General features: G+C 44.2%; 1 protein-coding gene across 2 annotated transcripts in view; it reads left to right on the forward strand.

The window, feature by feature from the left end:
- Positions 1–14,753, forward strand: part of EPHB1 (EPH receptor B1) — a 384,580-nt gene that overhangs the window by 300,891 nt on the left and 68,936 nt on the right. For both annotated transcript variants that reach the window (XM_063132314.1, XM_063132315.1), the window contains exons 6-8: positions 2,760–2,941; positions 6,388–6,550; positions 14,428–14,536. In XM_063132314.1, coding sequence (XP_062988384.1) covers positions 2,760–2,941; positions 6,388–6,550; positions 14,428–14,536 — 454 coding nt within the window. The remainder of the gene's footprint in view (positions 1–2,759; positions 2,942–6,387; positions 6,551–14,427; positions 14,537–14,753) is intronic.

Here is a 14,753-nt window from a genome sequence, read left to right on the forward strand (position 1 = left end):
GCCAGTAAGTTCCAAAGATATGCATGGAGGAGAGCATTTAGGAGACTCTGAGGATTAGTCTCTGCAGAGCCCTCAGCACATGCTTCAGTGGGCTTTAAAATGAGACACTTTGATGTCTCTGGAGGACCAGACAGGAAATTAACTTGTTTAATGAAGCACACATTATATTGCCTTGGTTCTGTGTGGACTCCCATCCCCAGCAGAGGTTTCAAAAATAAATGCAGGAGGCAGATTCAAGGGTGACGTCAGCGATTCTCCAGGAGTTTGACTCAGAGTGGTACACAGTCCTTTCTGGCAAACATGGTACAACCACTGCTGGGCTGGTTGTAAGCTTGAATCAAATAGCAGTGCCTTCACTATTGTCTTCCAAACAGTTGTTCGTACAAAAAAGCAAAAATAAAATAACAATATCCCTAACACTTACATTGAATGAATTGGCTAGAGGTAGAAGTGTCTGTCACTTGGTATTTCCAGCTCTTTTTGGGCTCACCGCTCTTCTGTGGCACAGCAAACTTGGCTTGCTTTTGTAAGCTGTGCCATGCGGTTTCCCCACATTCCAGGTGACTTTGTATGCATTTTTTGGTCTTGAATGTAATTTGCACAAATAGAGATTTGTGCATATTACAGCTGCCCATTTGCACAATTTGTATAAATTATGGTTGTAAATTTTGTAATTTGTGCAAATTGCAATCATAATTTGTGCAAATAATGCAATTTAGGGATGTAAATTGCACGAATTACACAATTTATGGGTGTAATTTGTGCAAATTACACAGTTTACGACCACAATTTGTGCAAATATCTTTTTACTTTTTAAAAAACTTAAGGAAATTCCACCAGCTGGTCTGACTAACTCCACACTGAATCGAGCCAGTAGGTGGAAGATGGAATGGTCCCTGGGGTGGGGGAAGCCAACAAAAGCTTGTTAAGCTTCACCATCCAAAAAGATTCCTCCAACATCCCTAGCTAGGGGTAAGCCAAAAAGGCTCCCCCTTCTTGCAAAATGTTCATTGGGGAGGGTATTGCTGTCATCTCCTCTCTTGACAACTGCTTTGCAAAGGGTGGAGGAGGATCACATTGTTCACAGCTGCAGATTCCCTCCTTCAAAGTGGCTACAACCGCCATGTTAAAATTGGCAATATGGACTTCATGCTTCTTGCCCTCTTTTGCTGGAGAGGGGGGAGATTGTCTATATGGATTGTCTCTTATAAAGTGATTCATCTCTTGACAACAAATTCTTTGAAGGAGGTGTTCTTCTCCTCTTGCAGGGTGTGGCCCAGGACAAATCCTACCCCTCTCTCTGCATGTGATTCTTTTTCTAGGGGATCACTGGTTTTTCAGAGAAAACTCTGAACCCCTTTCTCTGTGAAAAATGAATCCCATGAACAATTTGATGCAGCCCTAAGAGTATGTTTGCTCTCTTTGAAGGATAGTGTGAAGGAAAATGAATTGCACTGGCTTCACAGTGAGTGATCAACCTTCTCCTGAACTTGCTTATTCATCTGCAGATGGGCTTGTACAGCTTCCCGTTGATAAAGAGTCCCCAGGAATTTTAAATTCTAATTAAAAATAACTAGCCTTTTAAATATTAAAACCGTTTTATTTACAGACTGTTCCCATTTCATTCCTCTTGCTGCAATACTGTTCTTCAAATATCAATTAAATACAAAGAAACTTTATCCCAGTGGCAAAAGGGAGGGCAGCTCTGCCATAAAAACAAAATCCATCGTAGTCAGTCTGGCTAAATGGAGATGCCGGTGAGGCTCTTGATAGACTCTCTAAGAGCAGGTATTCTGACCTTGGAATGCATGTTATTGCAGAAATCAGTGGTTGCCCAGTGAATGACCTGCACAGACTGAGTTAGAAAGAAAGATCAACCAGCCCTTGTTGACTGATTGATTGATTGATTTTATTTCTGTATTCCTTATATTGGGGTATGGGGAGTGTGCTTCCATTTGTCTGTAATGTAGCTTGCTGGGGTGTGAGGTTGTGGATAGTTATAGGAAAATCATTTTAAGAGAATAAATGCAGCCCCACCCTGCTCTGCTGACACTAACATCACTTCTGAGTTTGCATTCTGAGATTTCCCCCACTTCTCTTTAGGTAGCCCCCTACCCCAATATATTTGTAAGAGGGTACAGGGAACCCTTTGAACTATTGCATAGACAAACCATGGCTACAGAGAAGCTCTATTCAGGTGTTCAACAATTATAAGTGTGGAAAGGAGATGGGGGCATGCATGTCAGCCCTTTCCGCTCCAGTCCAAACTCCCCATATTGACAGGGAAGGTCTGAAGAATTGTAACTGTGTTGACTGAATACAGTCAAGGAGCTTTGACTGGCACCTACACTATATTCTTTTAGAGGCTAGGTGAAGACCTTTTTATTCTCTCAGTATTTTAACAGTTATAAATTAATTTTAACTTTGCTGTTTAAAATTTGTATTTTAAATTTGTATTTTGGCACTGCTGCTGTTTTTATCCTGGTTGTGCTTTTATATTGTATTTTATCTTTTTATACTGTTGTTTTATACTTTGAATGGTTTTAATTTTTGTGAACCGCCCAGAGAGCTTCGGCTATTGGGTGGTATAGAAATGCAATAAATAAATAAATATTTGTCCTTCACCATCACTTCCCCCTCCTCTCCCAGCTCTCACCCTACTGTTTTGTTCCTACCACCCCTTCAGAAAACTCTTTTTCTCCTTCCCCTAGATTAATTTTCACTTTTCTTGCACTTCCTGTCCCTTCCTTTCTCCATAGCTCCCTCCACAGTTCCCATCATGCACCAGGTAAGTGCCACCATGAGGAGCATCACGCTGTCGTGGCCTCAGCCAGAACAACCCAACGGCATCATCCTGGACTATGAGATCCGATACTATGAGAAGGTGAGCCGGATCTGCATCCCCGAGATTAGCAGCACTATGGGCTCAAGACCAGCCACCGTAAGCCTGAATGCATTTGAGGGAAGGGAGTTGGGTTGGGCCATTAATGAGTGGGAAGCGGGTGTATGTCTGAGACTCGCTGCTATTCCCCCACCCCATGTTGTGGAATGTTCAGTATTGGCCTGATCCAAAGCCTTGTTGAAGTCAATGGGGAGACACCCTGGGATAGTGATGAGATTTGTTTCGTTTGAAAGTTCTAAACCGGTTAGTCTTGTAGCCCAATCTTGAGGTGGGTAAGATGGGTTCATATTGACCCTCACCATGATTTCAGCGTCATGGTATTCTCTGCATTCCAGCACCAATTTGCCACTCTGAGATTGTTCCCTGCTAAGTATTTATCCTGCTAATGTGAAGGCCTTTTTTTCTAAAGACAAAACTCTCTCCTCTAGGCTATCCATACTACCTAGCCATAAGGAGCACATGGGGCACCGTTCCCTTGGGACATTCTTCCACAGCCTGCTGGGGTACTTTCCCTGTCCAACCTTTACGTTCTCACTCCGGCTCCAAGCTCATTCACACCCCTCCAGATGTGACCTGCTTAATTTGATCCATGTTACCTGCAGTTTGCCTGAGCTATAAAGTAGTGGCAAAGTGGGAATTCCTCTCCTAGGCTTCACTAAGCCAGTCAGTCACACTGCTGCAGAAAAATCTTTGAAATGCTCGTTAACTGAAGCCAGGGACTCCCCATTGGTTCCTACTTGCCTGCTGTGTATCCTTGTGTCATTTCCTCATAGTCTTGAATGATTATTGTTTCTGGCGACTCATAGCTTGCTAGGAGTGGCAATCTCTGCACTGAACAAGCCTTGACGATGTACAGTGAGTGCTTTGCCCAGTCTATGCCACTTCCCTGTGCCAGTATGATCCCCCAAAAGCTCTTTCTTAAGCCTCCACTATCCCAGAGATAACTCCGGTTTTATTGCTTTGTTAAGAGTTGAACAGATAGAACCCAACACAGATTGACTGTGAGATAGTTCTGCCCATGAGTCCCTGGGGGACAGTGAATGATATGAAATGCCAGATGGTGAGGAAGCCAGAGTCAATTGCAGGGCTACTACACACATCTGCCGACCATGCTTGGTATTGTTTATGACTACAGGTCTACCTAAGCAGACATAGGAGGCCACAGCAGCAGCAGCAGCAGCAGCATTGCACCTCTTTGCATTGTCACATTTGTACTAGACCCTCTTGCTTCAGTCTTTGAATATTCAGGGGGATATGAAATAGACCAGAAAAAAAGAGACACAAAACAAGTGTGTGTGTGTCTGTGTGTGCGTGCGTGCGTGCGTGCGTGTGTGTGTGTACTAACAGGTGACACAAATAATGTCCAGAAAAAGTAAAGATTTGGATTGTAAATGGCCATACAAATAGAATATTCTGCAGTTATATAGGACTTTGATAGTGTAATTCAGTGTCAAGCAAACAGGATGTGGACATCAGGGAGTCCCAGACTCATGGAAATCAGTACCTTTGTGGCCACGGGCAACTCACTGCTTTTCATTTTCTGTTTTCTAACTGTCAAATGAATATCTGGGAATTGAAACATAAGAAATAGTTTATGACAATGATGGGCAGTTTGTGGCCATCTGATGTTTGGCCTACAATTCCCATCAGCCTTAGCCAGCATAGCCAATGGTGAAGGATCACACACACATCACACACATCCACACATGAACTCACATTCAAACACACACACACACACACACACACACACACACACACACACACACATTTACCATCTACAGCCACCCCCTCTCCCCCAGACAGGTCTTTCCCTAGCCAGTGCTAGCAAGGGAAGCAATTCCCTTATAATCTAACCTCTCAGGAGAGATTAGCACTAGGACTAGTAAGGGAAAGATTTCCTTTGCTAGCTGTTGGGTTAGCACTGGCAAGGGAAATCCCAAGCTTTTCCTTGCTATCACTAGCTCTTTTGCTAATGAGGGAAGTTCTTGATGAGGTCTGCACAGCTCTGAGGGCCAAATGTGCCTCAGGGGTTATGCACCCCTGCTCTTGAGCAACACCCTCCCCATGTAGGCAGATTTTTGCACAAGAAATGTATACTTATTATTCATTTGTTGTACACAGCATGGGCACCTTCATTCCATGTTGCACGTCTGTTGCAAGGGTATCTCATTCTCTGAACATTCACTGTGCTCCTTCCTTGACAGAGAACACTCATTGCATGGGTAGAAATGTAGTTGCATAACTGTCACAGGCACCTATTGGCTATCTTTTGTGATAGGATCAGTGACCTGTGATAGAACTCCCTCCTTCCTAGGTCTGCACTATTTAATGAAGTCTGAACTAAGGTTTAATACTCCTTAAATTGTCATTTTATCAAAGTCTTGCACTCGGCCACACACTGTGAAACACCAGCACAGAATGAAACATCTAATTATTTATCTTTTGAACATGTTATAGCACTTTACTATTGTGCACCCCATAACTTTCTTCTTCTTCTGAAGAGGTTGGAATGTATCTTAGTTTTTACAGGAGTGTTCATTTTGCTGCTTTTAATGGAGCCAACCACAACAGGGTGATCTAGCTTTTAGATGACATGTAATTGGTAATACTGGAATTGAAAAACAGTGCCTAGGGCCTCAGCTATACCTATGGGTCTAGCTCGATGGAGAGGTGAGAATCTCGCAATATTGTTATCGCGAGATCTCCCCCTCTGTTTACATGTGGCTCACGGTGGCCTCGGAGGAACAGGACATCGTGCCCGCCATTTTGTTTTTTATTTTCTTATAGGAGAAGAGTGCATGAGCGCTCGTGTGCAAAAGGTTAGTTGCTTTTACTTAAAACAATTTTACTGCTCCCCCCACACCACCCCTATCCTCAGGAGCTCTGCGCCCTGTGTGTGGGTCCCGGCTCCTTGCAAGTAACCGCGAGGATCCGGGACAAACCACGGCACCCACCCACACATTCCATGGTCTCGGGATCAGCCCAAGACTGTGGAAAAAGCAGGCTACAACTGTAGGGCGATATCCCAGGGAAAGGGAGGGATCAGCCTTTCCTGCTCCCGGGATCCCCTGTGCGTCATGTGGATGCATAGGGACAATCCCTGGGTTATTGCCCTGACTAGCTATGGCCTAAGAGTAAAAATACATTGGAGATACTCTTTGGTTATCTACAAAGCTCCAATTCAGTCAGCTCTTACCCCCAAATTGCAGAATCCCTGCAGCACTGGTTAGGTGGTTTAAAAATATATTACCCATTGTCGTCATCCCACTGCATCCCATGGACCAGGCCAGATGGGAAGCCTGCAGATTCTCATTGCTTGCGCATGTTCCTTGGCCCTGTGGAGGGGCAATGCAAGGAAGAAATGTAATGTTGCTTTTCATTTCCACTGTAACTTCGATGACATATTGGAACCAAAGCAGTTCTGGAAAAGACCCTGCTTCTTCCCTTTTATGAATTCCTTTTCTTTCCTTTGCTGTTCCCCAAAGGACCACAATGAGTACAACTCCTCCATGGCCAAGAGCCAGACCAACACAGCGCGCATCGATGGGCTGCGACCAGGGATGGTCTACGTCGTACAGGTGCGGGCCCGGACTGTGGCTGGCTATGGGAAATACAGTGGGAAAATGTGCTTCCAAACCCTGACGGATGGTGAGTGTAACAGAAAAGGGTGGGGGAGAGGAAGGGAAGAAGATTGCAGACTTTGTCAAACCTCAAAGCTGTAATTGGATTAAATCAACCTGTCTCTGTAAACCCTTGCCTCCCAGGAGGACGGCATGGTGAGAACCAGATGATTTACAGAGATGTTTGATTAATTGCCAGCTGGAGGACTAATCTGGCTGAAATCTCTTATCTCTGTTTTTGACCTAACCATGTAAAAGTGTGCATATGTATTTTGCTTTCTGCATGTGAATAGGCTCCAAGTATTTGTATGCAAGCTAGGGAGACGTAAGAATACCCCCTCTGCATCAGAGAAGTGGTCCACTTAGTCTTCCTTCAGAAGTGGCTGGTGCATTGCATTACAAGATAGTTTGGTCACGAGCATAGTATAGAATGCTATTCCTAGTGGTTCGTATGATAGATGACTGTTTAGGCAGTTTTAAAAAAGCACTGGAAATCAACATTCAGGGCCTGATCATCTTTACTAATGCCTTTTGATTGTAACACTACAGCATTTTCCGTGGGCTAATCACAACAGTCACAGGTTCCTTTTGGATTCCAGACAAACAGAGACAGATCCATGCACACTGGTTTTATGATTTTGTTGGTCATCTACCAACAAACTAGCAAAAGTGGATAGAAGAGGTTATCTCTATACTACGGATGGACCGATCTGTCTTTTTCACTTTTTATAACTTTCATATTTAAGAAATCTCCATTTCTCACTCATTTATTCCTGCATTAAAATTTGATACAGTTGTTGAATAGATAATTTAAATGTACTTACTTTGCTTCAGACTACATTTCTCTAATCTGTTCATAAACAAGAATATGGGTGTGCAGTGACACTGAAAAATGTAATGTTAAAGAAATTAAAAATAGAAGAAATCAATATACCAGGAAAGTCACAATCCCTTTTCTGCACCCTTACATGAACCCATTTTATGCTGCTTAAGGACTAACGTCAGAGGAGCCAGAATTGTAGCTTGCCGAAGATGACAAATTTCTTTGAGGCAACCCTGATGAAAGCACCTCAACGGATATCATCAAGGATTGTGTCACACATTATGTTTTTGGTGTGTATGCACAGTGTAAATATCAAAACTGTAATGGATTAGGAGACAAATGTATTTTGAAGATACATACACTGATGCATAAAATGTCTCCTTGTGTCAGTGAGCCAGAAATTGATCAGGGATCACTGCTTGCATACACATGGGCTTAAAACACACCCCTGGTTCCCATAATGTGTCAGGCAGCCCTAAGTCTTGAGTGCATTATAGCTACTATTGCTGTGCAGTAGACAAGGGTCTATTTTAATATGACTAATTCAGTTTCTCAGAACCCAAAACCTCAACCCTTCCAGTTAATTATGTTTTATAGGATTGTTCACATGCTAGTGCAACCTTTAGGGGAAGGAGACATGTGTGGGTCCTCTTGATGACCTTCTCATCACCACCACATGTTAACAAGATAGAAAGGAAATGGGCTGGGTAGACGAAAGGTCATCCACAGGAATTTTTCCAGGGGGTGGGGGCAACTCTGCAGAATGGTATGGGAATGTAATTTGCCCAAACACAGCACTCCTTGTGTATGTTTTGTTGCTTAGCATCAACTTCCATGAAGTTTAGAAGCCTACAAAGAGTGGCCAAAAATCCTGGTAATTTGACAGCACTAATGCAGAAGAGTGCTAGTTTTAGGTGTGTTCTGTTTGAACCAATGAACGCTGGCATAGTGAGGACTAGGCATGACAGAGGAATCCGTTTGAGGGGTGTTGCTTGGCAAGCTTTTGCCGGCTCGTCCCCCGTAGACTCCAACCCGACATCCTCCAGCTGGCGAGTCAGGACAGTTGGTGGATTTTCTGCCTTCGCACAGCAGCAGTGTTGGTGGAGGGTGGGGAGCACCATGGTTCCGGGGTCTAAGTTTACTGGATAGGTAGACTTGGCATCTGAAAAAATTGAATGCCAGATGTAGCTTCTGCTTTTTTCTCAGTGGCTAGACCTGGTGTCCAGACAACATCTTTCCACCTGTGTTTGAAACCCTCAATTCTTTCTAGGGATTGGTGAGCTTGGGAAGTGCTTGCCCCCACCTCAGCCCACCCCCCAAACTGGGCCCAGTGAACCCTGCCAAGCACTCGCAAGGTTCGCAAGTGCTCGGCTGCCACTGACCCTGGCCCTTTCCCCCTCCGTGCTAATGGCAGCCACCATTAACGCAGTGTGTGTGTGTGTGTGTGGGGGGAATACACTATTTCCCAAGACTTGGGGAAATTGCAAATTTCTCTCCCCCCACACACCAATGGAGGCCTTAAAGGCCTTATTAATAGGGCCTTTAAGGCCCCCTTGGGTGGTCGGGGGAGAAACACACAATTTCCCCAAGTCTGGGGAAATTGTGTGTTTCCATTAATGCAGTGGGGGAAAGGCTGTGGCACATTCCTGGAAGCCAGGGCAGACCCACATCCAAGCTCTCTCAGTGGCTCTCGAGCACTTAGGTGTGGGTCTGTCCTCACACTGGCGTCTGCTTGGGCCTGTGTTGGCCAGATGCGGGGAGCGTCCGCTGTCCTCGCAGACCCACGCTGACATTTGCAACATCCCTAATTCTTTCCTTGGCTTTCTTTATTCCTCTAATGGCCTTTGGGTGTCATTCATATGGTGGGTGAGCTTATATGCTCAGTTTGCAGATCACCCCATGCTGTGGCAACATGCAGAGGGACTCGGCAGTGTTCAGATCCAGATTTGGTCCACTTGGGAGGAATCCTGCTTCAATTTGCACATCTTCTGAATCTGTTTGAATCAACTAAATCTGAAGCACACCCTTACATGAGAGAGAAGTACAGGACCCACCCAACTGTCTTGGAGGAAAGAGAAAGTAAAACTTGCAGGCTCTCTTGAAGCTATATACACATATACATACATACACCATAATGCCCTGTAGGCCTGACAAATTGCACTGCTGCTACAGTGAACTTTAGCAGCCCCCACTGATGCATTCCCCCCCCCAAAAAAAAACCTCCAACACACCAGGAGACTAGATAACCACAGTAGACTACACTGCAGGGTTGTCATGCACTACTCTAACTCCCTCTCCACCACCACCACCACCAAATGGATATCGATGTGTAGCAAAGTGGGTATTACAACAGCCTGACTCTGCAGGGGTCATGTAACCCACAGCCTCTCATTCATAACCCTCATTCTGAAATAGGGGTGTATTGATGCATGCGTTGGCAGGGAATTCTCACAAACCTGGGGGTGGTGTTAGTGTCATTTACAGAAAAGCAAAAGAAAAAAGACTGAAGTTAATAAAATCATGAACTCCTGCTTTTGCTGCTCCTTATTGCCTAATAACACTACTACCCAATAACAGCTACAGTACATCCCTGGATTTTGGAATTGTATCATATGGAGCAGGAATCACTTTTGGCCAGGGAGGACTAAAACATATAAAGGTATAAAAATGAACCAGGAAGTTCCTTCTCACAGTGTGTGTGTCAATCATTCCTGTGACTTCAACCATTGGCTAAAAACAGTGTAAGGCAGGAGTGAGCTAATTTCTCACAAAATGAATAGGCACAGGGACTCGGCCGTGACCAGCCTGGATTTTGGGGCTGGTGTAGAAACAGCCTAGGGGTGTGTGTGTGTGTGTGTGTGTGTGTGTGTGTATGTATGTATGTATGTAGGCATCAGAAACAAGATGTCTACTTATGGGCATCCATGTGGGGAGGGAAGGTGGCATTTGCCGCCACCCCTTAGGTGAGTCATAAGCCCCAGATCCTCAGTGTTCTTTCATTACTTTTTTAAAATAGCAAATCCTTGTAGAGCCCAACATATGATGCAAAATATATAAGTCCATGTCTGGGTTCACATGTAAATTTAGCCCATTGTGGGTTGTGTTTTGGGGTAACCCATGTGGGGTTATCATGTCATGTGGGGAGCATTTTCCCCAACCACCCCAGGTAGCCACCCTCTGCAAAGGCAGTAAGGGGCCTCAGGTGGCTTACCATGACGTGTGATGGGCGCGCCATTGGTAAATCTGGCCCTTTCATTGATAAATCCTGGCGACTATAGAGACGGCTACCTAGAACATACGGAACTTCCGGGGACATGCTAGCCTGTTTTGCTGAACACTATGGTCACCATCACATAGGGATGGCTGGCACAACCTGATTCTCGCCACAGTGGTTACTGGGATACATGGCTGCAGTGGCGAGTGGACGAAAGGAAACCACGCTTCAGGGATGGGTAAGGCAACCACACTCCTCTGCATGGTTCCATGGTCCTGTGGAGGAAGCACGTATCTAGTTCCCTCACCCCTCCCTGAAGGGTAGTTCCCTAACCCCCTCCCCACCCCATGATCATTTGAACAGGGCCAATGTGGATTTCTCAAAACATTCTACTACATAGTTAGCCATAATCTAGATTCCTTACTAATTATCAGGATAATACAGATGGTCAAGTTACTCTAGGGGCAAGAGAGCTCACCCTGGGGAAGTTTGGTCATCCATCTAAGTGCTCTATAATTGCTTGTATTTTGAGCATGGTGAGAAAAATAAAACAACAACAACAGGGATATTCTCATTAAACTCATTAAAATGGGTTTGATTCATACAGTCTGTTTGGGCTTGCTTCAAACAATGTTGACTCTTTCGTTGCTGCTGTCCTGGATTTATTATTAGAGTAGCTGAGCTAATAGACTTGCTGTACAAACTAGGCTGGTCATGGTTATATGCAAGGAGGTTGCCATCCTTGTGAATCTGCATGCATGATGAACCTATCCATGGGACTCCTCACTGCATACTAATTCAAACTGTGTTGACCAAAAACCAATCAAGTATAAAAGATGCCCCCAAGGGGGTTGTGTGAGTTGACTCTTAAAATTGTCCCCGAACTCAAGATTTTCAGTAAATGAATAAATCCAATTTCAATAGCTATCTAACCAATCTGTATTAATTATTTCCTATTTACATTTTGTTTTACTATTTTTTCTCTTTCATGATGGTGGCTCCCTCCATGGAACATTTTAACTAGGAAGCTATTTCAAAGAGTGACGAAGTCAGTTTTGTTACAAATACCTCCTTGTCTGGTGTCCAAGAGTTCTAATTTAATAAAGACATGGGAAGCATATGCACAGGCACCGTATTAGTGAATAGATGGACAACTTTTATAACGAGTTTCCCTAATACTTACAATTAGACAGGCAAGGAGAATACCATGTCTGAAATATAAGAAGCTAATTGAAATCTAACAAGAATGGATATTGCGTATTATTAAATAATAATTGATTGTTAGATGAGAATTTGCTCAGGATTTAAGCATCAGGCAGGAGATAAAGCAGGTTGCCAGCAATTAACTGCAAATGAGAATAAGAAAATTAAAAGGAGATGTGAAATATTTCTATTTGTATGAATTTATTTTAAGCAGTTAGTTATTAGTGGCAGAATTATCGGAAGATGAGCGGTAAAATTAATACAATTCAATTGTTAACTGATGTTGTCTACAGGTCCATTGTGGTAAGGACTGTACAAACCACACAAATCATAAGTTTGCCAGTTTGGATGTAATGGCAAACTAAGGTTGGCAAAAAACAATAAGCATGTAATTATCTGGAGGCCCCGTTCACATGTGCAAGGAGGGGTGGTAATTAGGCAAACTATGGAGAAAGGGGGTAGCGGAACCACAGGTGGGCCCCACCACTCGACCACAGCACCACGTGGTGCCACATAGTTCTGCTACCTCCCTTCCGTAGGTACTGCACATACCTCCACATGGTTAAACCACATATCCCAGCATCCTTCACACTGCAACAGGCTCCCATTGCCCACTCCATTCCAAAAATATTTTAAAAATTGCTGCACAGCCATAGAAAAAGTCTGTGACAACTAGAGCATCGCCAGAAGTGTGAGATGCTCTAAGCTGCCGTGTCTATGGTTGCGGCCTTTTAACTTCCCGGAGCCTGTTCTAACCATCAGGGAGCCCACCACATGTCATGGTAAGCCACCCCTTACCCATACTGTATTATTATTATTATTATTATTATTATTATTATTATTATTATTATTATTCTGCTCCATGGCCGACGTTCTCTGGGCAGTTTACAAAGATTTACTATAGCAAAATGGTTACCTGTGGTAGTTCCATAACCATCATTGTGGCAGCTTTCCCCACCATAACAACACACTAAACCATCTTAACTATGGTCTCTTAGTGTGATGTCTGAACCGGCTGTGAGAAGTGCAAGGGAAAGAATGAGGATGTGGACAGTATGTGTGAGTCTAATGGTGTTTCCAGATTTGTTCTTACAGTGCCAAACCATGATTTGGTGTTTCAAGGATATCAAGCCATTGTTAAATGTTACTCCCTACCAGACAACTTGCTAAACTTCAGTTCCTTCCAGGACCTGAAAGTTCCTCTAATATAGTCATGGCGGAATCCGGCTCTTAGGGGTGGTATGATAGTGGATGGAAATTTAGACAGGAGACTATGGCCTAATCTACACCTGCCATTTATCCTGGGGTGGTCACGAGCTCGTCTCTACATGCCCAAATGACACACAGCTGATCCTGGGGTGAACACTCAGTTCTCCCAGAATAGCTGTGACTGCTTTTTCCCCATTGTTTTCTGCCATCTTGGGATTATCCCGAGCTCTGGGGCAGTGTGGCTCTCCCTCCTGGGGTCCTCCCTCTTCCCCATGGGTAGCAGGGCTCAGGAAACGGGCATGGAGCTGTGCAGAGAAAGTCCGTGAGCATCGGGGATGAGGGGTAGAGCATTTTCACCATCTTCGGGATGGCGCTTGGCAATTGAGCAATTGTGCAAATGTCTCCTCTTCTTTAAAAAAATGTCGTCGTCCCCCTGGACTGTCCCTCTTTACTTCCGGGACAACTCACTGGCATGTGGCCCCTGAAGGATGATCCCAAAAGTGGAAAACTCCCTGATTGTCCCGCCCCACTCCACAAAAGGCTGTAGGTGTAGATGAGCCCTATAGATGAATATACCTTGCTGGTCATGGATTTTGCTGCTACAGTTATCCATGCTCTGATAACCTCTCGTTTGGATTACTGCAATGCGTTATACGTGGGGCTGCCTTTGAAAACGGTCCGGAAACTTCAACTGGTACAAAACAGGGCAGCACGCTTACTAACAGGGACTGGCCGACGAGACCACATTACGCCAGTCCAGGTCCGGGCCCGATTCAAAGTGCTGGTATTAACATTTAAAGCCCTAAACGGCTTGGGGCCAGGTTATCTGAAGGAACGCCTCCTCCCATATGTACCTGCCCGGACCCTAAGGTCATCTTCAGGGGTCCTTCTCCATGAGCCCCTGCCAAAGGAAGTGGGGCAGGTGGCTACCAGGAGGAGGGCCTTCTCTGCTGTGGCACCCCGGCTGTGGAATGAGCTCCCTAAGGAGGTTCGCTTGGCACCTACATTATATGCTTTTAGACGCAAGGTGAAGACCTTTTTATTCTCCCAACATTTTAACAATCTATAAATACATTTTAACATGGTGTTTTAAATTTGTAATTTTGCATTGCTGCTGTTTTTATCTGGTTGAGCTTTTTTATTGTATTTATATTATGGTTTTATACTGTTGTTTTATATTATGAATGATTTTAATTTTTGTGAACCGCCCAGAGAGCTCCGGCTATTGGGCGGTATAGAAATAAATAAATAAATAATAAATAAATTAATTGGGTGGCCTAGAGAAAACTTTAGCCTACCCATTGCGTAAATTGTAGGATAATATGGGTGTGCCATTGTGAACTTCTGGAAAGAATGGTGGGATGTCAATGTGATAAATAAATAATAGAGATTTATTATTAGGCATGAAGGCTTGTTTGAGTGGGCAGAAAGATTTCAAAACTCTTTTCTTTTCCAGATGATTACAAGTCGGAACTAAGAGAACAGCTGCCATTGATTGCTGGGTCTGCAGCAGCAGGGGTTGTCTTCATTGTCTCCTTGGTGGCTATTTCAATTGTTTGCAGCAGGTACCATTTGATGCATTTTAAGTTTAGCTTTCCCTTTTCATTCCAAGGACTAGATAAGTTTTGTGGAAACAGACACATTTCGTGCAAGCAATGAACTGATCCATTTGCAGATCTGTGGTCAGGGCTGGGCCAAAGCGTTTTGCTGCCTGAGGCAAAGGACCAGATGGCACCCCTCCGCATCCCATGTAAGGAAGCTGGCTGGACTGGCAGCTGAAAC

The sequence above is a fragment of the Elgaria multicarinata genome, chromosome 8 (assembly GCF_023053635.1).
Source record: "Elgaria multicarinata webbii isolate HBS135686 ecotype San Diego chromosome 8, rElgMul1.1.pri, whole genome shotgun sequence".
Lineage (NCBI taxonomy): Eukaryota > Metazoa > Chordata > Lepidosauria > Squamata > Anguidae > Elgaria > Elgaria multicarinata.